General features: G+C 44.1%; 1 protein-coding gene across 1 annotated transcript in view; it reads right to left on the bottom strand.

Annotated features, from left to right (window-relative positions):
* CACNA1F (calcium voltage-gated channel subunit alpha1 F) overlaps window positions 1-27,959 on the bottom strand; it is a 167,712-nt gene that overhangs the window by 61,157 nt on the left and 78,596 nt on the right. The window contains exons 17-30 of the mRNA XM_040322711.1: window positions 27,438-27,516; window positions 24,589-24,631; window positions 24,452-24,512; window positions 20,338-20,473; window positions 18,553-18,682; window positions 15,162-15,221; window positions 14,205-14,311; window positions 12,208-12,295; window positions 11,952-12,059; window positions 7,223-7,275; window positions 4,278-4,424; window positions 3,349-3,550; window positions 3,101-3,259; window positions 933-1,043 (exon numbers count right to left, since the gene is read on the bottom strand). Of these exons, the coding sequence (XP_040178645.1) occupies window positions 933-1,043; window positions 3,101-3,259; window positions 3,349-3,550; window positions 4,278-4,424; window positions 7,223-7,275; window positions 11,952-12,059; window positions 12,208-12,295; window positions 14,205-14,311; window positions 15,162-15,221; window positions 18,553-18,682; window positions 20,338-20,473; window positions 24,452-24,512; window positions 24,589-24,631; window positions 27,438-27,516 (1,484 nt within the window). The remainder of the gene's footprint in view (window positions 1-932; window positions 1,044-3,100; window positions 3,260-3,348; window positions 3,551-4,277; window positions 4,425-7,222; window positions 7,276-11,951; window positions 12,060-12,207; window positions 12,296-14,204; window positions 14,312-15,161; window positions 15,222-18,552; window positions 18,683-20,337; window positions 20,474-24,451; window positions 24,513-24,588; window positions 24,632-27,437; window positions 27,517-27,959) is intronic.

Genomic DNA, 27,959 nt, shown 5'->3' with positions numbered 1-27,959 from the left:
TGTACTTAACAGACTCCTAAACTCTGTATGTAGCGTAATCCTGAACTCTACAATCTGTACACAGCACACTCCTGAACTCTGCACCCTGTACATAGCACACTCCTGAACTCTGTACATAGTTCACGCCTGAGCTCTGCACTCTGTATGTAGCGCTCTTCTAAATTCTGCACTACATAGCACACTCCTAAACTCTGCACTCTATATTTAACAGACTTCTAAACTCTGCACTCTGTACACAGCACACTCCTGAACTCTACAATCTGTACACAGCACACTCCTGAACTCTACAATCTGTACACAGCACACTCCTGAACTCTACAATCTGTACACAGTACACTCCTGAACTCTGCACTCTGTACATAGCACACTCCTGAACTCTGCACTCTGTACATAGCACACTCCTGAACTCTGCACTCTGTACACAGCACACTCCTGAACTCTGCACATAGCACACTCCTGAACTCTGCACATAGCACACTCCTGAACTCTTTACTCTGAACATAGCACGCTCTTGATCTCTGCACTCTGTTCATAGTGCACTCCTAAATTCTGCACTCTGTACATAGTAGCTCCTGAACTCTGTATGTAGCACACTCCTGAACTCTGCATTCTCTACGTAGTGCACCCCAGATACAATTGGCCCTTTAAGGGCAGCCATACTGCTAAGGAAGCCCGCAATAAAACAGATTTGGACGCCCCCGCTTTAGAGTATATGAAGATGAAAATGTAATGTTCTGTGTAATGTGAGTAAAGAAATGTAGAAGACGTCTCTGGAGTCATTAATATACAGAGATCCAGTATAACATGGAGGTATTTTCAAACTTATTGCCACAAAATAAAAAAATCCATTAAAAACAAACATGAAAAATTATTTTAAAAAAAAGCAAATTTTTTGGGGATTACTAAAAAAATAAAAAAGAGTCTGGACTGACCTTTGGCCTGAATGCGATGAGCTTGAGGACCATCTCCACTGTGAAGAGTCCGGTGAAGACCATATTCAGGATGTCCATGGCGTAATTAAATGGCTGCGATTGTTCATAATGCTGAACAGAGAGAAAGTAATTATTTAGGTTTTATTATTATTATTTCCCAGGAGTAGGGACAGTTTGTTTTTTGGTCATATTAGGTCAATGATGCCACAAGCATCTCCGCCCCTTTGTTTATGTGCAGCTATTGGGTGGGGAATGCAATGGCCACAGGTGATTGGTCAGCTGTGGGTGACACCTTCCTTCTGGGCTTGGTTCTAACTCATGTCCAGACCAAACCCGAGCTCATCTCTACCTAGGACAGGGTTTCAGGGGTTCTATGGAAATCTAGGGTTCCTCCAGAGCTTGCTGGGGGTTCATCCAGAGGTTATTAGGGGTTCCTCCAGAGGTTGCTAGGGGTTCCTTCAGAGGTTGCTAGGGGTTCCTCCAGAGCTTGCTAGAGGTTCCTCCAGAGGTTATTAGGGGTTCCTCCAAAGGTTGTCGGGTTCCTCCAGAGATTGCTAGGGGTTCCTCTAGATGTTACTAGGGGTTCCTCCAGAGGTTGCTAGGGGTTCCTCCAGAGATTGCTAGGGGTTCCTCTAGATGTTACTAGGGGTTCCTCCAGAGGTTGCTAGAGGTTCCTCCAGAGGTTATTAGGGGTTCCTCCAGATGTTGCTAGAGGTTCCTCCAGAGGTTATTAGGGGTTCCTCCAGATGTTGCTAGGGGTTCCTCCAGATGTTGCTAGGCGTTCCTCCAGAGGTTATTAGGGGTTCCTCCAGAGGTTACTAGGGGTTCCTCAAGAGTTTATTAGGGGTTCCTCCAGATGTTACTAGGGGTTCCTCCAGATGTTGCTAGGGGTTCCTCCAGATGTTGCTAGGGGTTCCTCCAGAGGTTACTAGGGGTTCCTTGAGCAATGAGCAAATCCTTCCTCTCAGATAAGTTCCCACTGACACCATTCATCTTTTTAGCTATCTGTAAAGGGGTAATTCTTCCCAATGCCCAAGACCAAAAAGTTAATTCTTTGTCGTACATCACGGGACACAGAGCACCATAGTCATTACTATGTGGGTTATACGCCACCTTCAGGCGATTGGACGCTGGCATAATCAAAGAAGTCCCCCTCTATATAACCCCTCCCATACAGGGAGTACCTCTGTTTTTTTCGCCAGTGTCTAAGGTGTTGGTCACGGTTAATGAAGTGCTAAGAAGAGCTCCGTAATTGGTCCTGGATAGGATCAAGGGGCTATGCAATCGTATCCATTCAAAGAGCCAGAAACAAGAAGGCTAAAGTGGCTAGTACCCGAGCCTTGGAACGGAAGAACGAGGTCTCTGCCTGTAATGCTTCTCTCTGAGAGCTAGACCCTGGGACCCAGCACCTTGGTCACATTCCATACCACAGGTTGTTCTGGCAGGGTGCTGTACAGGTCCAATGGAGTGGACCCTATATGCAAAGGGGACCCGGTCCTTGAAGGTCTGTCATGACACAAACCCGCCGTGATGGGTGAAGATTGGATCTGTTTGTGATTTTCCAGCAGTATACTGCGGCGGGGAGGGCAAGTTAAAGAAAAGTCCTAAGAAACTCTTGTGCAATTTTCAGCAGGGGTTCCCCAAGACCAAAAAGTTATTTCAAGGGTTCCTCCATGTTGAAAAGGTTGAAAAAGGCTAACCTTGAACGTCAGGTGCCTTTTCCTCTGTGGTTTTAATCGAGATGCCTACGCCGCTGCTTGGCTTGAACTCTATATATCAGCTATCTGGACTGGGGTTTTCTCAGCACTAGCTTTTAAGGCCGTACCCGGACCCTGCTGGACTGGATGTACAAGGCCAGCCTGGAATGGGACCCACTTGGGTTGACATCTATATTGCAGGTATCTGGACTGGGGGTAGCTCAGCACTAGCTTTTAAGGCCGTAAGCGGACCCTGCTGAACTGGATGTACAAGGCTAGCCTGGAATGTGACCTGCTTGGGTTCTGGGTTGGCCTCTACATAGCAGCTATCTGGACTGGGGTTTCCTCAGCACTAGCTTAAGAGGCCGTACCCGGACCCTGCTGGACTGGATGTACAAGGCTAGCCTGGAATATGATCTTGGGGCACTAGGCTCTACATTGGGGCACATATATACTCCAATTATATGTTACCTGCATTGCCAGGGCAATAGTGTTGAGGAGGATCAGCACAAACATGATGTACTCAAAGCCGGTGGAGTTGACCATATACCAGACCTTGTACTGGTACTTCGCCTTGGGGATGTACCTCCTCAGGGGCTGGGCCTTCAGGGCGTACTCCACACACTGACGCTGGAGAGGCAAATCACATCAGAGGGTCAATCACGGGTGTTTAGTGGGCGGAGAAGTCCACGGGGTGGGACCAGGAAGTGGTACATTACCTGGTTCTTGTCCAGCTCGCAGTTCTTGTACTCCTGCTCCCCCTGCGCCCGGAACGTGATGATGACGAAACCTACGAAGATGTTCATCATGAAGAACGCGATGATGATGATGTAGACGATGAAGAAGATGGAAATCTCCACCCGGTAATTGTAAATGGGCCCCACGTTCTCCCCATTGGCATCGATGGCCTTGTACAGAAGACTATGAAGAGAATATATGAAAAGGATCAAATTATTATTATTTGTGTCCGGGTGTACCTAGACCCTCTATATGGCAAAACTAGAGCACCTCTGATGGCTTACACCAATGATGGGACACTATTTCTCCCACTGATACCAATGATGGGACATTATTCCTCCCACGGACACCAATGATGGGACACTATTCTTCCCACTGACACCAATGATTGGACACTATTCCTCCCACTGATACCAATGATGGGACACTATTCCTTCCACTGACACCAATGATGGGACACTATTCCTCCCACTGATACCAATGATTGGACACTATTCCTCCCACTGATACCAATGATGGGACACTATTCCTCCCACTGATACCAATGATGGGACACTATTCCTCCCACTGACACTAATGATGGGACACTATTCCTCCCACTTATACCAATGATGGGACACTATTTCTCCCGCTGACACCAATGATGGGACACTATTCCTCCCACTGATACCAATGATGGGGCACTATTCCTCCCACTGACACCAATGATGGGACACTATTCCTCCCACTGACACCAATGATGGGACACTATTCCTCTCACTGATACCAACAATGGGACACTATTCCTCCAACTGACACCAATGATGGGACACTATTCCTCCCACTGGCACTCTGTGTCCCCCTGACTCCCCTATTCCCATTGGCTGCCTTATGCCGGGTCCAGCCCCCTCCGCCATCCACCAATGCTTACTTTGGCCAGCCTTCGAATGTAGAGACGGTGAAGAGCGCCATCATCCCCGACAGAACGTTGTCAAAGTTGAACTCGCTGTTGTGCCAGATCCTCTCTCTCACCATTGGATGGGTGACGTCTCCTTCCTTGTAGATGATGAATGTGCCCCTGTAATGTGCGAGGTGAAGGAAGAATTAGGAACTCGACATCTTGATATATATATATATATATATATATATATATATATATATACACACACACACTGGGCCAGATTCAGGTACAAATGCGGCGGCGTAACGTATCGTCTTTACGTTACACCGCCGCAAGTTTTCAGCGCAAGTGCCTGATTCACCAAGCACTTGCGTGTAAACTTTCGGCGGCGTAGCGTAAAGCCGTCTGGCGCAAGCCCGCCTAATTCAAATGGGGCGTGTACCATTTAAATTAGGCGCGTTCCCGCGCCGAACGTTCTGCGCATGCTCCGTTTGGAAATTTCCTGCCGTGCTTTGCGCAAAATTACGGCGCCCCGACGTGTTTGTGAATGGCGACGTGCGTAACGTACTTACGCAAAAAAAAAAAATTTTAATTCGACGCGGGAACGACGGCCATACTTTAACATGGCTGCTCTAAAGTTAAGCCATGAAAAAGCAGGCTTAACTTTGCGACGGGAAAAAACGACGAGCGACGACGTAACGCACGCGAGTACCTTCGTGGATCGCCGTAAAAGCTAATTTGCATACCCGACGCTGGAAAATGACGCGAACTCCACCCAACGGCGGCCGAAGTATTGCAGCCTAAGATCCGAAGGCGTAAGCCTGTCGGATCTTAGCCAAAAGCCGTCGTATCTTGTTTGTGAATCACAAATAAAGATACGACGCGGCAAATTTAAAAATACGCCGGAGTATCAGCAGATACTCCGGCGTATTTCTTCTGTGAATCTGGCCCACTGTATCTGACAAACGTAAATACACCCCTCACATTTTTTGTAAATATTTCCTTCTATCTTTTCATGTGACAACACGGAAGAAAGGCACAGTGCAAAAAAAAAAAAACGAAATAAAAAGAAAAAAAAAATAGGTAAAGGGACAGCGTAAAATAAAAAACGAAATAAAAAGTAAAATAAATAAGAAAAAAAAAGGTAAAAGGTCAAATAAAAGACAAAATAAAAAGTTAAATTAATAAGAAAAAAGGTAAAGGATCAGCGTAAAAATAAAAAGTAAAACAAATAAGAAAAAAAATGTAAAAGGTAAAATAAAAAACAAAATAAGAAGTAAAATAAAAGAAGAAAAAAAAGGTAAAAGGGACAGTGTAAATAAAAAAAAGTAAAACATATAAAAAAAAAAAAGGTAAAATAAAAAAACAAAATAAAAAGTAAAATAAATAAGAAAAAGGTAAAAGGGACAGTGTAAAATGAAAAACAAAATAAAAAGTTAAATAAATAAGAAAAAAAAAGGTAAAAAGGTAAAATAAAAGACAAAATAAAAAGTTAAATTAATAAGAAAAAAGGTAAAGGATCAGCGTAAAAAATAAATAAAACAAATAAGAAAAAAAAGGTAAAAGGTAAAATAAAAAACAAAACAAGAAGTGAAATAAAAGACGAAAAAAAGGTAAAAGGGACAGTGTAAAATGAAAAACAAAATAAAAAGTTAAATAAATAAGAAAAAAAAGTGCCACCATTCCTACGTGTTAATGAGCAGAAGCGAACGCACACATGAGGTATCACCACAAAGGCGTTTAAAGCGTCACCTATGGAGATTTTTAAGTACCGTAGTTTGTCGCCATTTCACGATTGTGCGCAATTTGAAAGCGTGACATGTTAGGTATCTATTTATCATCTTCCACATTTTACAAAAAAAAAAAAATGGTGTGTATTGATTTTTCTTTTATTATTCATTAAAATGCATTTTCTTCCCAAAGAATTACTGCTCAAATTCCGTGTGACAAAAAAAAATAAAAATTGCAACGGTTGTCATTTTATTCCATAGGGTCTCTGCTAAAAATATTTTGGGAGTTCTAAATAATTTTCTAGCAAAAAATACTGATTTAAACTTGTAAACAAAAAATGGCAGAAAAAAAAACTGGGGCCCGGATTCAGATACATCGGTGTATCTATTGGCGGGCGTAACGTATCTCAGATACGTTATGCCGCCGTAAAGTAGGGTGCAAGTTCCGTATTCATAAAGAACTTGCACCAATGGTGGCGTAACGTATTTAGTCCGGTGTAAGCACCACCTAATTCAAATGTGGATGATGTGGGCGTGTTTTATTTAAATTACACGTGACCCCGCGCATTTGACATTTTTTACGAACGGCGCATGCGCCGTTCGTGAAAAAGTCCCAGTGTGCATGCTCGAAATTACGCCGAAAATCATCAATGCTTTAGACGTGAACGTAACTTACTTACAGCCCTATTCGCGAACGACTTATGCAAACGACGTAAAACTTTCAAAATTCGACGCGGGAACGACGTCCATACTTAACATAGGATACCCCTCATATAGCAGGGGTAACTATACGCCGGAAAAAGCCGAACGTAAACGACGTAAAAAAATGCGCCGGGCGGACGTACGTTTCTGAATCGGCATATCTACCTAATTAGCATATTCCTCGCGTAAATCTACGGAAGCGCCACCTAGCGGCCAGCGTAAATATGCAGCCTAAGATACGACGGTGTAAGACACTTACACCTGTCGGATCTTAGGGAAATCTATGCGTAACCTGATTCTATGAAACAGGCGCATAGATACGACCTCCCGAACTCAGAGTTACGACAGCGTATCCGGAGATACGCCGTCGTAACTGCTCTCTGAATCCGGGCCAAGGTCGGCATCTTTAAGGCCCAGAATCATGCAAAAAAAAATTAAAAATTGCTCAACCAAAATGGTGAGTTGGTGAATGGGGCCTAACCCCGCTGTGGCCCCATGACGGCAGATTGTTGGATGGGGGTGTAGAGGTGACGGGACACTTACTTGCATTCCTCAGGACGGTGCTTTGCCTCATCGGTGCAGCTATAGAATTTCCCCTGTAGAAAAAAAAACAAATTTCCAGCCTCCTGATTGGACAGTTGATGACTTATAAAGAAAGAATACAAATAGATATTTCCGGTGACCAGATGTCTCCAGCAGTCTCTATGACCTTCGGAGGACCCGGCGCAATGTTATGACGTCACATCCGGGCCGGCGGAAGTAAAAATTGCCGGGGACTCGACTGGAAAGGGCGAGATCTTTTTTTTTTTTTTTACCGGGCAGAATAGGCCCGGTATGGAAGTGACTAAAATAATATAGCGTAATATAATAATAGCATGAAATAATATTTTTAATTATACAATTTTTTTTTAAATAATAGCATAAAATAATAATTTGAAATAATAAAAACTATATAGGGGCAGATCTGCCCCGGCGCATCGTATATGAGATACGCTACGCCGCCGTACCTTACCTGGCTTTATTTAGAATCCAGGAAGATATCGTGCCGTAAGTTACGGCGGCATAGTGTATCTCAAGCGGCATAACGTCGTGGAATTCAAATGCGGCGAGTAGGGGGCGCTTTTCATTTAAATGAAGCGCGTCCCCGCGCCGAACGAACTGCGCATGCTCCGTTCCTAAATTTCCAGCCGTGCATTGCTAAATTACGTCGCAAGGACGTCATTGTTTTGACGTGGACGTAAATTACGTCCATCCCGATTCACGGACGACTTACGCAAACGAAAAAAAAAAAATTCAAATTAAACGTGGGAACGACGGCCATACTTAACATGGCAGGTGTAACTATAGTCCATGAAATAGCAGCTTTAACTATACGCCGGAAAAAGCCGAATGGAAACGACGTAAAAGAATGCGACGGCCGCTCGTACGTTCGTGGATCACCGGAAATAGTTAATTTGCATACTCGACGCGGAAAACGACGTGAACGCCACCCAGCGGGCGCCGAAGAATTGCATCTTAGATCCGAAGGCGTACGCCTGTCGGATCTAACCCAGATGCCGTCGTATCTTGGTTTGAGGATTCAAAACAAAGATACGACGCGGGAAATTTGAAAGTACGCCGGCGTATCAGTAGATACACCGGCGTACTCGCTCTGTGGATCTGCCCCATATTTATATATATAAATAACAAAATTAATAATAAAAATATAATAACATTGATATAATGAAAAAGTTGCAACGACCTCCATTTTATTCCCTAAAAAAATAAAAGATTTATACACGTAGCAGAGGAGCGCCAGAATAGGCCTGGTATGGAGATGGTTGAAATAATATAGCGTAATATAATAATAGCATAAAATTATAATTTGAAATTATAATGTTTGGGGGTTCTAAATTATTTTCTAGCAAAAAAAAAAAAAAGATTTATACACGTAGGAGAGGAGCGTCAGAATAGCCCGTTATGGAAGTGGTTGAAATAATATAGCGTAATATAATAATAGCATGAAATAATATTTGTAAATATAATTTTTTTTAGATAATAGCATAAAATAATCATTTGAAATAATATAAAAAAAATATATAAAAATAACAACAAAATTAATAATAAAAATATAATAACATTAATATAATGAAAAAGTTGCAACGACCTCCTGTTTATTCCCTAAAAAACACATATAATGTTTGGGGGTTCTGAGTAATTTTCTAGCAAAAAAAAAAAAGATTTAGACACGTAGGAGAGGAGCGCTAGAATAGGACGGTATAGAAGTAGTTGGAATAATATAGCGTAATATAATAATAGCACGAAATAATATTTTTAAATATATATTTTTTTTAAATAATAGAATAAAATAATAATTTGAAATAATAAAAAAATATATAAAAATAACAACAAAATTAATAATACAAATATAATAACATTAATATAATGAAAAAAGCGTCGCCTATAGAGATTTTGAAGTACCAAAGTTTGACGCCATTCCACGAGTCTTATAAACCCCAAATCTGTCCATAAAGAGAACCTGTCATGCACTATTCCTATTATAAGGGATGTTTACATATATAAAAATAATAAAAAAAAAAATTATAAAAAATATAATAACATTAATATAATGAAAAAGTTGCAACTACCTCCATTTTATTCCCTAAACAAAATAAAAAAAAAACACACATATATAATGTTTGGGGGTTCTAAATTATTTTCTAGCAAAGAAAAAAAAAAAAAAAAGATTTATACACGTAGGAGAGGAGCGTCAGAATAGCCCGTTATGGAAGTGGTTGAAATAATATAGCGTAATATAATAATAGCATGAAATAATATTTGTAAATATAATTTTTTTTAGATAATAGCATAAAATAATAATTTGAAATAATAATAAAAAAATATATAAAAATAAAAACAAAATTAATAATAAAAATATAATAACATTAATATAATGAAAAAGTTGCAACGACCTCCTGTTTATTCCCTAAAAAAAACCCACATATATAATGTTTGGGGGCTCTGAGTAATTTTCTAGCAAAAAAAAAAAAGATTTATACACGTAGGAGAGGAGTGCCAGAATAGGCCCGGTATAGAAGTGGTTGAAATAATATAGCGTAATATAATAATAGCATGAAATAATATTTTTAAATATATATATTTTTTTAAATAATAGCATAAAATTTAAATTTGAAATAATAAAAAAAAATATATAAAAATAACAACAAAATGAATAATAAAAATAAAATAACATTAATATAATGAAAAAAGCGTTGCCTATGGAGATTTTGAAGTACCAAAGTTTGACGCCATTCCACGAGTCTTATAAACCCCAAATCTGTCCATAAAGAGGACCTGTCATGCACTATTCCTATTATAAGGGATGTTTACTAATAAAAAAATAAATAAAAATTATTATAATAAAAATATAATAACATTAATATAATGAAAAAGTTGCAACGACCTCAATTTTATTCCCTAAAAAATCTAAAAAAAAAACACACATATAATGTTTGGGGGTTCTGAGTAATTTTCTAAGAAAAAAAAAAAAAGAAGATTTATACACGTAGGAGAGGAGTGCCAGAATAGGCCGGTATGGAAGTGGTTAAAATAATATAGCGTAATATAATAATAGCATGAAATAATATTTGTAAATATAATTTATTTTAGATAATAGCATAAAATAATAATTTGAAATAATAATAAAAAAATATATATAAAAATAATAACAAAATTAATAATAAAAATATAATAACATTAATATAATGAAAAAAGTGTCGTCTATGGAGATTTTAAAGTACCAAAGTTTGACGCCATTCCATGAGTCTTATAGACCCCACCTCTCTCCATAAAGAGGACCCAGATGACGTCAACTTTTGACGAAACGTGCGTCGGGAAGGTAGCGTGCTGACGCAAGACGTTTCTTCGTTCCGTGTGGACGGGCGTTTGTTAGAGCCGGCCGGCTTCTATCTATTTTCTGCTTTTAATCTGTAAGTGTATTACCTTTTATATTAAACCTCTGAACTTACATACTTCACCATGTGGGCATTATCGTTTTTTCTATGCACCCACTGACCTTAACATACCGGAGGACCCGTAGGATATATCACCGCGTGGGATTTTAAAGGCCCTGGCTAGGGGTTTAGCCACATGTTTATACTGCCTTACGTTCTGGTAAGCCTCTCAAATTTAGGGTGTTTTGGTGGTGGTGGTCCCTTGAGTCACGAATACCTTGTATATGCTGGTCCTGCTGTACTTCACCATTGAGTTCCTTCTTTTTGTGTGTGACACGCCGTGATCTTGTGGCTCTTGGTGCGGGAAGCTTCAACATCCACCCCCTTGTCATCCCCCTGCGAGGATCATCAAAAGGCCCTGGCTGGGGTTTGCAGCCGCAAGCTTGTCATTGCTTGCCATCCGGTAAGCCTCCACCTTTCTATCTAGTGGTGTCGGTCATCACATATGTTCTCAACACTTTATTCAACACTGAAGAACTTGCTTGCAATGATTTTTGATTGACACAAAGACTCTTTTGCCAGTTATTTGTTTTATTCCTCTTTAAATTAGGGGTTTTTGCATATTTATATTATTTCCATTATTTTTTGTTATCAACTGTTTGTTTAGCTTAGTTTTTATTAATAGCGCAACATTTTTTCTGTTCCTTACGTGATTTGTGTTTGTATGACACTGCCGTGTTGCAGCTAAGTTAGTTATTCTAAGTGTGTAAGCGTGGTATTTTCTCTTTTTGTCATGCACTATTCCTATTATAAGGGATGTTTACATAATATAAAAATAATAAAAAAAATAATAATAAAAATATAATAACATTAATATAATGAAAAAGTTGCAACGACCTCCATTTTATTCCCTAAAAAAAAAAAAAAAACACACATATATAATGTTTGGGGGTTCTGAGTAATTTTCTAGCAAAAAAAAAAAAGATTTATACACGTAGGAGAGGAGTGCCAGAATAGGCCCGGTATAGAAGTGGTTGAAATAATATAGCGTAATATAATAATAGCACAAAACAATATTTTTAAATATAATATTTTTTTAAATAATAGAATAAAATAATAATTTAAAATAATAAAAAAAAATATATATATATATATATATATATATATATATAATTAATAATAAAAATATACCAACATTAATATAATAATGGAAAAAATATATATATATATATATATAAAAATAATAACAAAATTAATAATTAAAATATAATAACATTAATATAATGAAAACAATCAGTATAGTGATGACGTCGATCACACACACAGATCAGAGTCGTTACCTTAAAGAGTTGAACCCCTATACAGGCGAACATGAACTGGAGAAGGGTGGTGACGATCATGATGTTACCGATCGTTCGGATGGCAACAAACACGCACTGGACCACATGCTGAGGAGACACCCAGAAATATTTTAGTAAAGCGCAGAATATTGGAGTGAAAATTCACACTTTTTTTGTGTGAATATTTTCCACTCCTTCAGCCATATAGTCGGTCGGTCGCGGTTCTGCTCTATAGTGCTCTATGGCAGGACTTCACCTTCAGCCCCTTGGCTCTGTTGATGGCTCTCAGCGGGCGCAGCACTCTCAGCACACGGAGAATCTTCACCACCGAGATGGCGCTGGAGCTGCAATACAAACACAACGAGCGTCAGGTCACAGCGACCAATTCTAAAACGGGAGGGAGGGGCATGTAGCCCAGACTCAGTGCCATGGGCTGACTGTCCCTGGCCCCGCCCCTTTTTTAAGAGCTGGAACAAGGGTGGGGGGAAGGGACATGTGCCCCAGACTTAGTGCCATGGGCTGACTGTCCCTGGCCCCACCCCTTTCTTTAGAGCTGAGACAAGGGTGGGGGGGAGAAGGGACATGTGCCCCAGGCTCAATGCCATGGGCTGACTGTCTCTGGCCCTGACCTTTCATCAGATCTGGGACAAGGATGGGGATGGGGGGGGAGAAGGGGCATGTGCCCCAGACTCAGTGCCATGGGCTGACTGTCCCTGGCCCCACCCCTTTCTTTAGAGCTGAGACAAGGGTGGGGGGGGAGAAGGGACATGTGCCCCAGGCTCAATGCCATGGGCTGACTGTATCTCCCCAACCTTTCATCAGATCTGGGACAAGGATGGGGATGGGGGGGAGAAAGGGGCATGTGCCCCAGACTCAGTGTCATGGGCTGACTGTCTCTGGCCCCGCCCCTTTCATCAGATCTGGGACAAGAATGGAAATGGGGGGGAGAAGGGGCATTGCCCCAGACTCAGTGCCATGGGCTGACTGGCCCTGGCCCTGCCCCTTTTATCAGAGCTGGGAAAAGGATGGGCATGGGGGAGGGGAATGTGCCCCAGACTCAGTGCCATGGGCTAACAGTCCCTGGCTCCGCCCCTTTTATCAGAGATGGGACAAGGGTGGGGATGGGGGGGGGGAGAAGGGGCATGTGTTGACTGTTCCTGGCTCCACCCCTTTTATCACAACTGGGACAAGGATCGGGAAGCCATAGGGATCAGGAACTTGATGGGAAGCCAGAGGCAGAAAACAACCCCCAGGAGAGGTGGGAATAGGTAAATCCGCCGCAGAGACCACTTTCATCAGAAAGAGGACTTGACCCGACTTCCTCATTCCTCGACTTAGCTGGGGTAGGCGGTACACTTTGGTGGGGGTGGGTCAGCCATGCCTCATGACCATTGACCTCTGGCAACCCAACCCTAACCCTACCCCTAACCCCAACCCTACCCCAACCCCTAACCCCAGCCCTAACTGTAACCCTACCCCTAACCTTAACCTCAACCCTACCACCAACCACTACCCCTAACCCTACCACTAACCTTAACTCCTAACCCCAACCCAAACTCTAATCCTACCTGTAACCCCTAACCCCAACCCTACCCCAACCCCTAACTCTAACACCAACTCTAATCCCAACCCTAACCCTAGCCTTAACCCTAGTCGCAGCCCTAACCCTACCCCCAACCCTAACTGTAACCCTACCCCTAACCTTAACCCCTAACCCCAACCCTACCACTAACCCTAACCCCAGCCCTAACCCTACCCTCAACCCCAACCCTTAACCCCTAACCCCAACCCTACCCCTAACCTTAACCCCTAACCCCAACCCTTCCCCTAACCCTACCCCCAAACCCCTAACCCCTATTTAAGAATATACTGGGGTTATGGCAGCTACCTGCTGCCATAACCCCAGCATTCCAAGTCAAAGTATCAACATCTAACGACGATGGGCGGTCCGCAAGTTGTTAATAAAGGAGGTGTGTAACTGGCCAGCTCAGCAGGTGAAAACAGGGTGGGGGGGGGGAGCCTAAAACAAGAAAACAAATGCAGCCTCCACATTCAATGACCGGTAAGTTGAAATAGGTCACATTTTTGGTTTTGGGTTGAATACTGCTTTATTCTTTTCCCTGCCGTGTTCTCCTCCATTCGATGTCTGAACATCTCTTCTTAGTTTTTGTTATTTATAGGACGTGGAATAACACTTATGTCCTGCTCCTGATATACACCGCCGCCACCCCAAGAACAATCATCCTGACTCACTGGATCCCGAAGGAGATAAGGGACACGCTGACCACGAGGAGATCCAGGAGGTTGAACCAGTTCCTGCAGAAGGAGCCTTTGTGCAAGAAGGCGCCGTACGCCATCATCTAAAAAAAAAAAGAAAGAAGACGAAACGCGCGGGGAGGGGACATGGGAAAGAGACGTCAAACACCAGAGAGAGGAACAAGGAGAGCAAATAGATACATTGAAACATTGCACTGTGGTAGAATAAACAGGAGATCCTTTATTTCCTAAATTAGTAAGATTTTAATTGGTCAATTTAAATCCTCCCTCCGGCCCCTCCCCCTTTATTAAATGTTTATTTGTAAGATTGTAGATTTTTATACCGTCAAATTTATTATACAAATATTTTAGACACTTAAAATCCACCATAGTCTCCCTTTTATCCATAGCCCAACCCCCAAAAATGTCATTTCTCCCTTGTATCCATATCCCAACCCCCAAAAATGTCATCTACCAGTCCTTAGATATTGTGGCTGCATTTGTTTTTTGTTTCTTTTGCACTCGGTGATCCTGCCAATAACATACTTCCTGTCCTAGGGTGACACCGCTCACTCCTCCACTGTATCCATGGCAGGTTGAACTTCGGACCCGTCTGCCCTTTGTTCATTCTTCCCATTACGTAGGAGCGATGGGATCAGTGGTTTACACAAGAAAAAAAAAGACAAAAAAATCGTTTCTTGCTTCCAGTTACTCTTACAGAAAGTGACAAGGATGCTGAATTTCTGGCAGGATCAACAGGTATTTCCTGTACTTGCTGAAAATGTTCTTCCCGGAAAAATGAAAACGAATGCAGTCACCCCACCTAAGGACCAGTAAAAGCTGCAATAGATTACAATTTGTGTCCCCGGGTTTAGGTATCTTCTAAGACATTCAGGCAGTGAGTAGAATAATATTCTGTGTATATGAATATAGAAATGCAAAGAGATTTCTTACCTTAAGGAGGATCTCTACGGTGAAGATCGAGGTGAAAGCGTAATCAAAATATCCCAAAATCTGCAAGAAAGAGAAACGTACAAAAGCTAAACAGGCCTTCAATCCAATGCCGGGGTTCCTAACCTTGTTATGATTACCAACCCCAATGGATTTCCCAAATTGTCCCCTCTACCCCCTTCATCAGACTGTCATCATCATCATCACCAGTCCAATTACCGACCCCAATGGATTGCCCAATTTGCCCCCTTATACCCCCTTCATCAGACTGTCATCATCATCACCAGTCCAATTACCGACCCCAATGGATTGCCCAATTTGCCCCTCATACCCCCTTCATCAGACTGTCATCATCACCACCAGTCCAATTACCGACCCCAATGGATTGCCCAATTTGTCCCTTATACCCCCTTCATCAGAACGTCATCATCATCATCACCAGTCCAATTACCGACCCCAATGGATTGCCCAATTTGCCCCTCATACCCCCTTCATCAGACTGTCATCATCACCACCAGTCCAATTACCGACCCCAATGGATTGCCCAATTTGTCCCTTATACCCCCTTCATCAGAACGTCATCATCATCATCACCAGTCCAATTACCGACCCCAATGGATTGCCCAATTTGTCCCTATTCCCGCTTCATCATTATCACCATTGCAATTACCGACCCCAATGGATTGCCGAACTTGCCCCTTACACCCTCTTCATTAGACTGTCGTCATCATCATCACCATTCCAATTACCAACCCCAATAGATTGCCCAATTTGTCCCTTATACCCCCTTCATCATCATCACCAGTTTAATTGCAGACCCCAATAGATTGCCCAATTTGCACCTTATACCCCCTTCATCAGACTGTCATCATCACCAGTCCAATTACAGACCCCAATGAATTGCCCAGGTTGTCCCCATTCCCTCTTCATCATCATCACCATTTCAATTACCGACCCCAATGGATTGGCCAGATTGTCCCCTCTACCCTCTTCATCAGACTGTCATCATCATCACCATCGTTCTAATTACTGACCCCAATGGATTGCCCAATTTTACCCTCTACCCTCTTCATCATACTGTCATCATCGTCATCACCAATTACAGACCCCAATGGATTGCCCAAATTGCACCTCTACCCTCTTCATCAGACTGTCGCCATCATCGTCATTTTCAATTACCGACCCCCAATGGATTGCCCAGATTGTCCCCGATAACCATCTTCATCAGACTGTCATCATCATCACCATCGTTCTAATTACCGACCCCGATGGATTGCCCAATTTTACCCTCTACCCTCTTCATCAGACTGTCATCATCATTCCAATTACCGACCCCAATTGATTGCCCAATTTGTTCCTTATACCCTCTTCATCAGACTGTCATCATCATCATCATTATCATCACCAGTCCAAATACAGACCCCAAATGGATTGCCCAAATTGTCCCCTCTACCCTCTTCATCAGACTGTCATCATCATTATCATCATCGTTCTAATTACAGTCCCCCAATGGATTGCCCAATTTCCCCCTCTACCCTCTTTATCAGACTGTCATCATCATCATCACCAGTCCAATTACCGACCCCAAATGGATTGCCCAATTTTCCCCTCTACCCTCTTCATCAGACTGTCATCATCATCACCATTCCAATTACCGACCACAATGGATTGCCCAATTTGTCCCTCTACCATCTTCATTAGACTGTCGTCATCATCATCATTTAAATTACAGACCCCCAATAGCTTGCCCAACTTGCCCCTTATACCCTCTTCATCAGACTGACGTCATCATCGTCATTTCAATTACAGACCCCCAATAGCTTGCCCAACTTGCCCCTTATACCCTCTTCATCAGACTGACGTCATCATCGTCATTTCAATTACCGACCCCCAATGGATTGCCCAGATTGTCCCCTCTACCATCTTCATCAGACTGTCATCATCGCCAGTCCAATTGCAGACCCCAATGGATTGCCCAATTTCCCCCTCTACCCTCTTCATCAGACTGTAGTCATCATTGCCATTATAATTACTGACACCAATGGATTGCCCAAATTGTCCCTTATACCCCCCTTCATCATACTGTCACCATCATCATCATTCTAATTACAGACCCTCCAATGTATTGCCAAATTTGCCCCTTATACCCTCTTCCTCAGACTGTCATCATCGCCAGCCCAATTACAGACCGCCAAATGATTGCCCAGATTTCCCATCCACCCTCTTCATCAGACTGTCATCATCATTGCCATTCCAAATACAGACCCATATGGATTGCCCAACTTGCCCTTTATACCCTCAGACGGTCATCATCATCACTAGCCCAATTACAGACCCCAATATATTGCCTAAATTTCCACATATACACTCTTCCTCACACTGTCATCCTCATTAACACCAGCCCAACGGATGGCCCAAGTTGTCCCTACAACCTCTTTTGTTAAATACAGACCCCAATGGATTTCCAAATTTGTTCCTATACCCTTTTCATCAGACTGTCATCATCACCAGTCCAATTACAGACCCCCAATAGATTGATAAAGGGGGTCTAAGGGGCAAGTTGGGCAGACTGTCATCGTCATTATCACCAATCCAATATCAGGCCCTCCATTGATTTCTTATACCTTCTTCACCAGACTTTCGTCATCATCATCATCATCAGCCCAATTACAGACCCCCGAATGATTGCCCAACTTTTCTCTATACCCTCTTCATCAGACTGTCGCCATTATAATCATCACTAGCCCAATCACAGATCCCAACAGATTGATTAATAAGGGGGTGTAGGGGCAAGTTGGGCAATCTGTTGGGGTCTGTAATTGTACTGGTGAAGACGACAGTCTGATGAAGAGGGTATAGGGGCAAGTTGGGCAATCTAGTGGGGTCTGTAATTAAAATGGAAGACTTTCAGCATTATTGCCATTCTAATAACAGACCCCAATTGATTGCCCAACATGCCCCTATACCCTCTTCATCAGACGGTCGTCATCATTGCCATTCTAATTACAGACCCCAACAGATTGCCCAACTTGTCCCTACACCCTCTTCATCAGACTGTCGTCATCGTCATCATCCCCAGTCCAGTTACAGACCCCCAATGGATTGACCAATTTGTCCCTATGCCATCAAAGGGTATGAGTACGTTTGATCAAAGCAGGCTTCCATGCCAAAGAGGTCGTCTTCTTTTTTGCCAGCAAACCCCCCGCCCCCCCCCCAACACAAATGCCTTTAAAAAGCTAACCAACAACTTGCCCCATCTCCACAGCTTCTGGAGTGCAATCCCAAGTGATTTCAAGATCGCATCTCTAGCAGAAGGCACAACGGCATCACCCAACGTTCCATTCGCCACAGAAGGTTCCTCTTATCTAGCTGGTATCACCAGACTGATACTCACGTGGTTTCGGAAGGAATGGGCACGAATCGGATCCTCTGCTGCCAGAGAGATGCTGCTGAGGATAATGAAGACCAGGATGAGGTTAGTGAAGATGTGATGATGTATCAAACGATGGCACCCAACTCGGAGGCTGAAACAAAGACAAAACACAAGACATATATAATATATACAACCTAGAGCAGAGGAAGTTTGGAAGAGTTTTAGGGCTGGTGAGCACTTGTATTGTTACTTCCAGTTTTGGAACCATTCTTGGTTGTCCTCAGGGCCGCCATCAGATATCTATATATTTTTTTTTATTAAAAGGGCCCAGAGGTCCCCAGGGGCCCGGATGGCAATCCCCCTTTATTATTTATTTTATTTTTTATATAAACCCCCGTTTTTTTTATTAATTTTTTTTTACTTTTTTTTTTTATAAATATATTTTTTTTTATTAAAGGGCCCAGAGGTCCCCAGGGCCCTGGATTGCAACCCCTCTTTTTTTGTTTATTTTTTATATATTTTTTTTTATTAAGGGGCCCAGAGGTCCCCAGGGCGCCAGATGGCACACCCTTTTTGTTTTTTATAACATTTTTTTTTTTATTATTATTAAAGGGCCCAGGATGGCAACCCCCCCTTGTATTATTTTTATATTCTAAAAAATGTTTTTAATTTTTTTTTATTAAAGGGCCCAGAGGTCCCCAGGGCCCCGAATGGCAACCCCCCCTTTTTTTTTTAATATATATTTTTTTATTTCTTTTTTTGTTTGTAAAGGCCCCCCCCCCCGCTTCTCAATACGCGGCAGCCCCCTCACTTCTCAATTTGAGGCGGCAGCACCCCCCCTCCAGGGGGCCCATGCCTGAAGCTGTGTAAGGTGCCCCATAATTCCTGATGGCGGCCCTGGTCAGTGTATGTATGTCAGGTAGTCAGTGTATGTATGTCAGGTAGTCAGTGTATGTATGTCAGGTAGTCAGTGTATGTATGTCAGTGTATGTCAGGTAGGTGTATGTATGACAGGTAGTCAGTGTATGTATGTCAGGTAGGTGTATGTATGTCAGTGTATGTCAGGTAGTCAGTGTATGTATGTCAGGTAGGTGTATGTATGTCAGGTAGGTGTATGTATGTCAGTGTATGTCAGGTAGTCAGTGTATGTATGTCAGGTAGTCAGTGTATGTATGTCAGGTAGGTGTATGTATGTCAGGTAGTCAGTGTATGCATGTCAGGTAGGTGTATGTATGTCAGGTAATCAGTGTATGTATGTCAGGTAGGTGTATGTATGTCAGGTAGTCAGTGTATGTCAGGTAGGTGTATGTATGTCAGGTAGTCAGTGTATGTATGTCAGGTAGGTGTATGTATGTCAGGTAGTCAGTGTATGTATGTCAGGTAGGTGTATGTATGTCAGGTAGTCAGTGTATGTATGTCAGGTAGGTGTATGTATGTCAGTGTATGTCAGGTAGGTGTATGTATGTCAGTGTATGTCAGGTAGGTGTATGTATGTCAGGTAGTCAGTGTAATGGTCAGTGTGTCAGGTAGGTGAGTTTAGTGTTCAAAATTGATGGGCAATGGTAAGCCAGGCAGCAACCAGCAAGTGAGCTCACCCCCCACCGCCCAGCCCAAAAAACCTGCGCCATGACCATCCCGGATCCGAAACCTCCCCGCAACCGCGCCCCCCACCCCCCCCCGGTGCCGGCCTCGGGCTGAAGCCCCTGGTCTTCTTGCCACCTAGCAACGCCACTGTCCTCTGCTGATATGAAATACACAGAATATAACTCAGGGGAAACGTTCTCTATCTATAGGGAAGCCTCTCACCAGTTGGTGTTGCTGAGAATGAAGAAGGCGCTGCCCTCTGGGATCGGAAGAACTTTCTCCTTTGGGGCGAACTCTGCCAGTTTATCCAGGTGGGAGTCCGGAAGGCTTCCTTCCTCCTCATCTTCCTCCTCCTCAGCTGTAAAGACACATAGACAGATTACACCCCCATGCCTTATAACAATAAAACGGTCACCACTACCCCTGTTGGCATTCCTATTATCAAGGGCCTTTGTACTCGATCAGCCGTTTTCTTGGCTGCATTCGCAGGGATCCAGTGGCGGTGCGTCCATAGAGGGCGCAGGAGCGCCGCCCCCTCTCGCTCCTGCACCGCCACTGAAAAACAATACATAGACTCAGGCATTGCATGAATCTATGAATTGTCGCCGCTGCCCACTATTCAGATGCCCGGTCCCCTGGTGAGTGCCGGCCATCTGAATAACGGCAGCTGGTTGGGTTTGGAAGTGTCTATCAGAGCCAGCGGCTCAGATAGGCTTTCCGATTACAGCCTGAGGGCTCTAATCGTTTTCCAAATAGTTAGCCAGGGGACGCAGGGGGTGTGCACTGACACTGACAGGCGTCTCAGCCAATTGGGTTCACCGGTTCTGGTTACCGATAACCTGATTGGCTGAAGCGACGTGGAGGGCGGGACTACTTTGAGGGATCGTGGAGGAGGATCCAAGGATGGCTGACCAAGAAAGGTAAGTGCCAGGCGGGGGGGGGGGGGGGGTCAATCTGGCGGAATTTTAGGGGCAAACTGGCGGCAAATAATGGACACAGTGGTGACAATGGTATGGCACAGTGGCAGCACAGTGGTGTAGTGAGTAGCACTTTCGCCTAGCAGCAAAAGGGTCTCTGGTTCGAATCCCGACCACGACACCATCTGCCTGGAGTTTGCATGTTCTCCCTGTGCCTGCGTGGGTTTCCTCCGGGTACTCCGGTTTCCTCCCACACTCCAAAGACATGCTGGTAGGTAAATTGGATCCTGTCCAAATCGACCCAGTATATATATGTATATATGTGTGTATGACTGTGTATCCCAAGCGTGTCACGATCCTACGGGGTAAAATGACCGCACCAGCCAAGCAGACACTGGCTGGAAAAAGCGCCCAGAGGCGATTCAGTTCGCAAGAGTAGCGCTATACAAGTCATTCATTAATTCATTCATTCATGGCACAGTGGCGACAATTGATGGGCACAGTGGCGACAATGGCATGGCACATTGGCGACAATTGATGGGCACAGTGGCGACAATGGCATGGCACAGTGGCTGCATTTGGCATGGCACAGTGGCAACAATTGATGGCACAGTGGCTGGGTTTTGGCATGGCACAGTGGCGACAATTGATGGGCACAGTGGCGACAATGGCATGGCACAGTGGAAACAGTGGCATGGCACAGTGGCTGCGTTTGGCATGGCACAGTGGCGACAATTGATGGGAACAGTGGCGACAATGGCATGGCATTAATGGTCATCGGGAGGCAACTTCATATTAATGACCATCGGGACGCAACTTCATATTAACGGCCATCGGGAGGCAACTTCATATTGATGGCCATCGGGAGGCAACTTCATATTAATGGCCATCAGGAGGCAACTTCATATTAATGGCCAGCGGGAGGCAACTTCATATTGATGGCCATCGAGAGGCAACTTCATATTAACGACCATCGGGACGCAACTTCATATTAACGGCCATCGGGAGGCAACTTCATATTGATGGCCATCGAGAGGCAACTTCATATTAATGACCATCGGGACGCAACTTCATATTAACGGCCATCGGGAGGCAACTTCATATTAATGGCCATCGGGAGGCAACTTCATATTAATGGTCATCGGGAGGCAACTTCATATTAATGGCCAGCGGGAGGCAACTTCATATTAATGGCCATCGGGAGGCAACTTCATATTGATGGCCAGCGGGAGGCAACTTCATATTGATGGCCATCGAGAGGCAACTTCATATTGATGGCCATCGGGAGGCAACTTCATATTAATGGCCATCGGGAGGCAACTTCATATTGATGGCCATCGAGAGGCAACTTCATATTGATGGCCAGCGGGAGGCAACTTCATATTAATGGCCATCGGGAGGCAACTTCATATTGATGGCCATCGGGAGGCAACGTCATATTAATGGCCATCGGGAGGAAACTTCATATTGATGGCCATCGGGAGGCAACTTCATATTAATGGCCATCGGGAGGCAACTTCATATTGATGGCCATCGGGAGGCAACTTCCTATTGATGGCCAGCGGGAGGCAACTTCATATTAATGGCCATCGGGAGGCAACTTCATATTAATGGCCATCCTGAGGCAACTTCATATTGATGGCCATCGAGAGGCAACTTCATATTGATGGCCATCGGGAGGCAACGTCATATTAATGGCCATCGGGAGGCAACTTCATATTGATGGCTATCGGGAGGCAACTTCATATTAATGGCCATCGGGAGGCAACTTCATATTGATGGCCATCGGGAGGCAACTTCCTATTGATGGCCAGCGGGAGGCAACTTCATATTAATGGCCATCGGGAGGCAACTTCATATTAATGGCCATCGGGAGGCAACTTCATATTGATGGCCATCGGGAGGCAACTTCATATTAATGGTCATCGGGAGGCAACTTCATATTAATGGCCAGCGGGAGGCAACGGCATATTGATGGCCATCGGGAGGCAACTTCATATTAATGGCCATCGGGAGGCAACTTCATATTAACGGCCATCGGGAGGCAACTTCATATTAACGGCCATCGGGAGGCAACTTCATATTAACGGCCATCGGGAGGCAACTTCATATTAACGGCCATCGGGAGGCAACTTCATATTGATGGCCATCGGGAGGCAACTTTATATTGATGGCCATCGGGAGGCAACTTCGTATTGATGGCCATCGGGAGGCAACTTCATATTGATAGCCATCGGGAGGCAACTTCATATTAATGGTCATCGGGAGGCAACTTCATATTGATGGCCATCGGGAGGCAACTTCATATTAATGGCCATCGGGAGGCATCTTCATATTAATGGCCATCGGGAGGCAACTTCATATTAATGGCCATCGGGAGGCAACTTCATATTGATGGCTAGCGGGAGGCAACTTCAGATTGATGGCCATCGGGAGGCAACTTCATATTAACAGCCATCGGGAGGCAACTTCATATTAACGACCATCGGGGGGCAACTTCATATTAATGGCCATCGGTTGGCAACTTCATATTATTGGCCATCGGGAGGCAACTTCATATTAATGACCATCGGGAGGCAACTTCATATTAACGACCATCGGGAGGCAACTTCATATTAACGGCCATCGGGAGGCAACGTCATATTAACGACCATCGGGAGGCAACTTCATATTAATGGCCATCGGGAGGCAACTTCATATTAATGGCCATCGGGAGGCAACGTCATATTAACCACCATCGGGAGGCAACTTCATATTGATAGCCAGCGGGAGGCAACTTCATATTGATGGCCATCGGGAGGCAACTTCATATTAACGACCATCGGGAGGCAACTTCATATTAACGACCATCGGGAGACAACTTCATATTAACGGCCATCGGGAGGCAACTTCATGTTAACGACCATCGGGAGGCAACTTCATGTTAACGACCATCGGGAGGCAACTTCATATTAACGGCCATCGGGAGGCAACTTCATATTAACGGCCATCGGGAGGCAACTTCATATTGATGGCCATCGGGAGGCAATTTCATATTGATGGCCATCGGAAGGCAACTTCATATTAACGGCCATCGGGAGGCAACTTCATATTAACGGCCATCGGGAGGCAACTTCATATTGATGGCCATCGGGAGGCAACTTCATATTGATGGCCATCGGGAGGCAACTTCATATTAATGGCCATCGGGAGGCAACTTCGTATTAATGGTCATCGGGAGGCAACTTCATATTGATGGCCATCGGAAGGCAACTTCATATTAATGGCCATCGGGAGGCAACGTCATATTGATGGCCATCAGGAGGCAACTTCATATTAATGGCCATGGGGGATGGCCAACTCCATGGTCAGATATCACATATACTTTTGTCCATTAGATGCTAATATTAGTATTAAATGATAAGTCCAAGACAACTTACATTCTTCACTTCCTTCTTCTTCTTCCTCATTATCTTCCTCATTATCTTCCTCACAGGGAACCTACATAAAAGAACAGACTCTCAGCAAAGGCTTTCTCTGTTCATTTGATGGTCAAAGCAGCATTAGATGCACCTACCTTAACTGAGCTGTCCTCTTTCTTCCCAGATTTCTTCCCTCCCCTGAAAATAAATTATAATTAATCGAAATTAGTCGATCAATCGATAAAAAAAAACAGCTCTCAATCTTTTGTTCGGCGGAAATTCCGACAGCAAAAATCCGATGGAGCATACACACGGTCGGAAATTTCCGTTCAGAAGCTCACATCGGACTTTTGCTGTCGGAATTTCCGATCGTGTGTACGGGGCAGAACAGACAGCTAGAAAGATCATTACCGTCATGCCTAGTGGCCTTTTGTCCTGGAACTATGCAGGCACTAGTCTAGCAGACAGGAGGACAATTACCCACATCTATAGGAACCCCCAGCAGCCTCTAGAGCAGCCTTTCTTAACCTTTTTACCCCAGATGAACCTCGAAAATTATTTTTAGGTCTCAGGGAACCCTTACAAAAAACAGTTTACCATGGGTCAATATGAAAAATGCCCCCTACATTGGTTATGAATAAGAAGAATGCAAGCCTTACAATAATGTTAAGGATGTCACCCTTATGCCTCGTACAGCCGATCGTTTTTTCCGGCAGTCAAAAGTCCGCTGGGAAAACCGAGGGGAAAACTGAAAACCTGCTCGGTTGCTTTTCCCCGTGTACACACGGCCAGTTTTCCCGCCATGTCAGCGTTGGTTAGGAACAGGGGAGGACTGACAACTCACGGGGCCCACGGGCAAAGGAGATTATTGGCCCCCCGGGCAATAGAAGATTATGGGGCCCCCAGGCAATAGGAGATTATAGGGCCCCCCAGGCAATAGGAGATTATAGGGGCCCCCGGGCAATAGGAGATTATGGGGCCCCCAGGCAATCGATGATTATAGGGCCCCCAGGCAATAGGAGATTATGGGCCCCCTGGGCAATAGGAGATTATGGGGCCCCCAGGCAATAGGAGATTATAAGGCCCCCAGGCAATAGATTATGGGACCACGGGCAGTGCCCGAATGGTCAGTCCACCCCTGGTCGGGCAAAAACCGGCTGTGTGTATGCTCCACTGCAATGTTTCCCATAGGGAAAACTGCCGAGCAAAAAACAACAAGTTCTCATTTTTTTGCCGGCCAGTTTTCCTGACCAAAAGCAAACATGGCAGTTTTCCCGTCGGGAAAACCGATTGTGTGTACGAGGCATTACAAGGAGCTAAAAAGACGATTGGTGTCATGCTGCTGGCTTTGCCACGTGGCATTGGTCTTGGAACATTTCAGGCACCAAAATGGGAGAACAGTCAACCACAGCTAAAGGAACCCCTAGGAACCTCTTGAGGAACCCTAGGGTTCCACTGAACCTTGGTTGAGAATGGCTACTTTTATAGAGGAATGCCAAGGTTCCATAGAACCAGGGCCGGCCCTACCATGGGACCCTATGGTACCATTGTACCAGGCAGCACTTTCAGGGGGGCAGCAAATTGCCGCCCGCACGCCATCCCATTCCGCCAGCTCCGCTCTCCACTCCACTGTAGGGATAATTGCCGCCCGACCGCTCCTCCCGTTCGGCTCTCTGCTCCACTGTGGGGTTGATTGCATGAATAGAGCCATAACAGGTAATTTTTATACTCCTATATACATGAATAGAGCCATGATAGGTCCACTTTAGTTATCATGATATAAAATAATGGATGATTGGGCATTTTGGTGGGCGTAATTTTTGTTTTGGGGGGGGGGGGGGCAGCATTTCATTCTTGGTACCAGGCAGCACAATGTCTTGGGCCGGCACTGCATATAACCCTTGAGGAACCCTAGGGTTCCACTGAACCTTGGTTGAGAATGGCTACTTTTAGAGGAATGCCAAGGTTCCATAGAACCCTTGAGGAACCCTAGGGTTCCACTGAACCTTGGTTGAGAATGGCTACTTTTAGAGGAATGCCAAGGTTCCATAGAACCCTTGAGGAACCCTAGGGTTCCACTGAACCTTGGTTGAGAATGGCTACTTTTTTAGAGGAATGCCAAGGTTCCATAGAACCCTTGAGGAACCCTAGGTTTCCACTGAACCTTGGTTGAGAATGGCTACTTTTATAGAGGAATGCCAAGGTTCCATAGAACCCTTGAGGAACCCTAGGGTTCCACTGAACCTTGGTTGAGAATGGCTACTTTTATAGAGGAATGCCAAGGTTCCATGGAACCCTTGAGGAACCCTAGGGTTCCACTGAACCTTGGTTGAGAATGGCTACTTTTAGAGGAATGCCAAGGTTCCATAGAACCCTTGAGGAACCCTAGGTTTCCACTGAACCTTGGTTGAGAATGGCTACTTTTAGAGGAATGCCAAGGTTCCATAGAACCCTTGAGGAACCCTAGGGTTCCACTGAACCTTGGTTGAGAATGGCTACTTTTAGAGGAATGCCAAGGTTCCATAGAACCCTTGAGGAACCCTAGGGTTCCACTGAACCTTGGTTGAGAATGGCTACTTTTATAGAGGAATGCCAAGGTTCCATAGAACCCTTGAGGAACCCTAGGGTTCCACTGAACCTTGGTTGAGAATGGCTACTTTTAGAGGAATGCCAAGGTTCCATAGAACCTCTTGAGGAACCCTAGGGTTCCACTGAACCTTGGTTGAGAATGGCTACTTTTAGAGGAATGCCAAGGTTCCATAGAACCTCTTGAGGAACCCTAGGGTTCCACTGAACCTTGGTTGAGAATGGCTACTTTTATAGAGGAATGCCAAGGTTCCATAGAACCCTTGAGGAACCCTAGGGTTCCACTGAACCTTGGTTGAGAATGGCTACTTTTATAGAGGAATGCCAAGGTTCCATGGAACCCTGGTTGAGAATACATGGAATATAATCTTTCTGCAATGGGTGTTTTTTGCATTTACCACAACAATACCCTTCTCACTTTTTGTCTTTAGTGTTGATATTATCGGCATCTGCCAAATTGTCCACAGCGATAGCCAAGAAGACGTTCAGTAAGATATCTACACAGGCAGGTTAAGGAAGAGTCTGATAAGCTAAAAGGGAAGACGTTCAAACAATCAAGTATCATAAATCGTAATATGAATTATCACAGCAACTTGTAAATGAAAAGCGTTGAATAATTCTGAACTAGAAATGACTTTGTTGAGTTCCAAGTTGGGCAATAAAAGAGCAATACACTGTAGATGTAGCGATACAGCAGAGTGCTGTAATTCATAGCAAATGAGAGCAATCACATTGAATTGTTCTGGAAGGAAAGTGAAACAACGGTCCTTCACATCATCACCGCTTTCTGAATTTTCCTTTTTTAACCGCTTGCCGACCGCCGCACGAGTTTTTACGTCAACAGAATGGCACGGCTGCGAAAATGGGTGTATATATACGTTCCCTATTAATTTGCCGCTGTGTTTTCGTGCGCCGCCCTGACGCGACGACCCTGACGCGA

The sequence above is a fragment of the Rana temporaria genome, chromosome 9 (genome assembly GCF_905171775.1).
Source record: "Rana temporaria chromosome 9, aRanTem1.1, whole genome shotgun sequence".
In the NCBI taxonomy this organism is placed as follows: Eukaryota; Metazoa; Chordata; class Amphibia; order Anura; family Ranidae; genus Rana; species Rana temporaria.
Note: the sequence above shows the minus strand (reverse complement) of the source record. Positions and strands in the feature narration are given on the sequence as shown.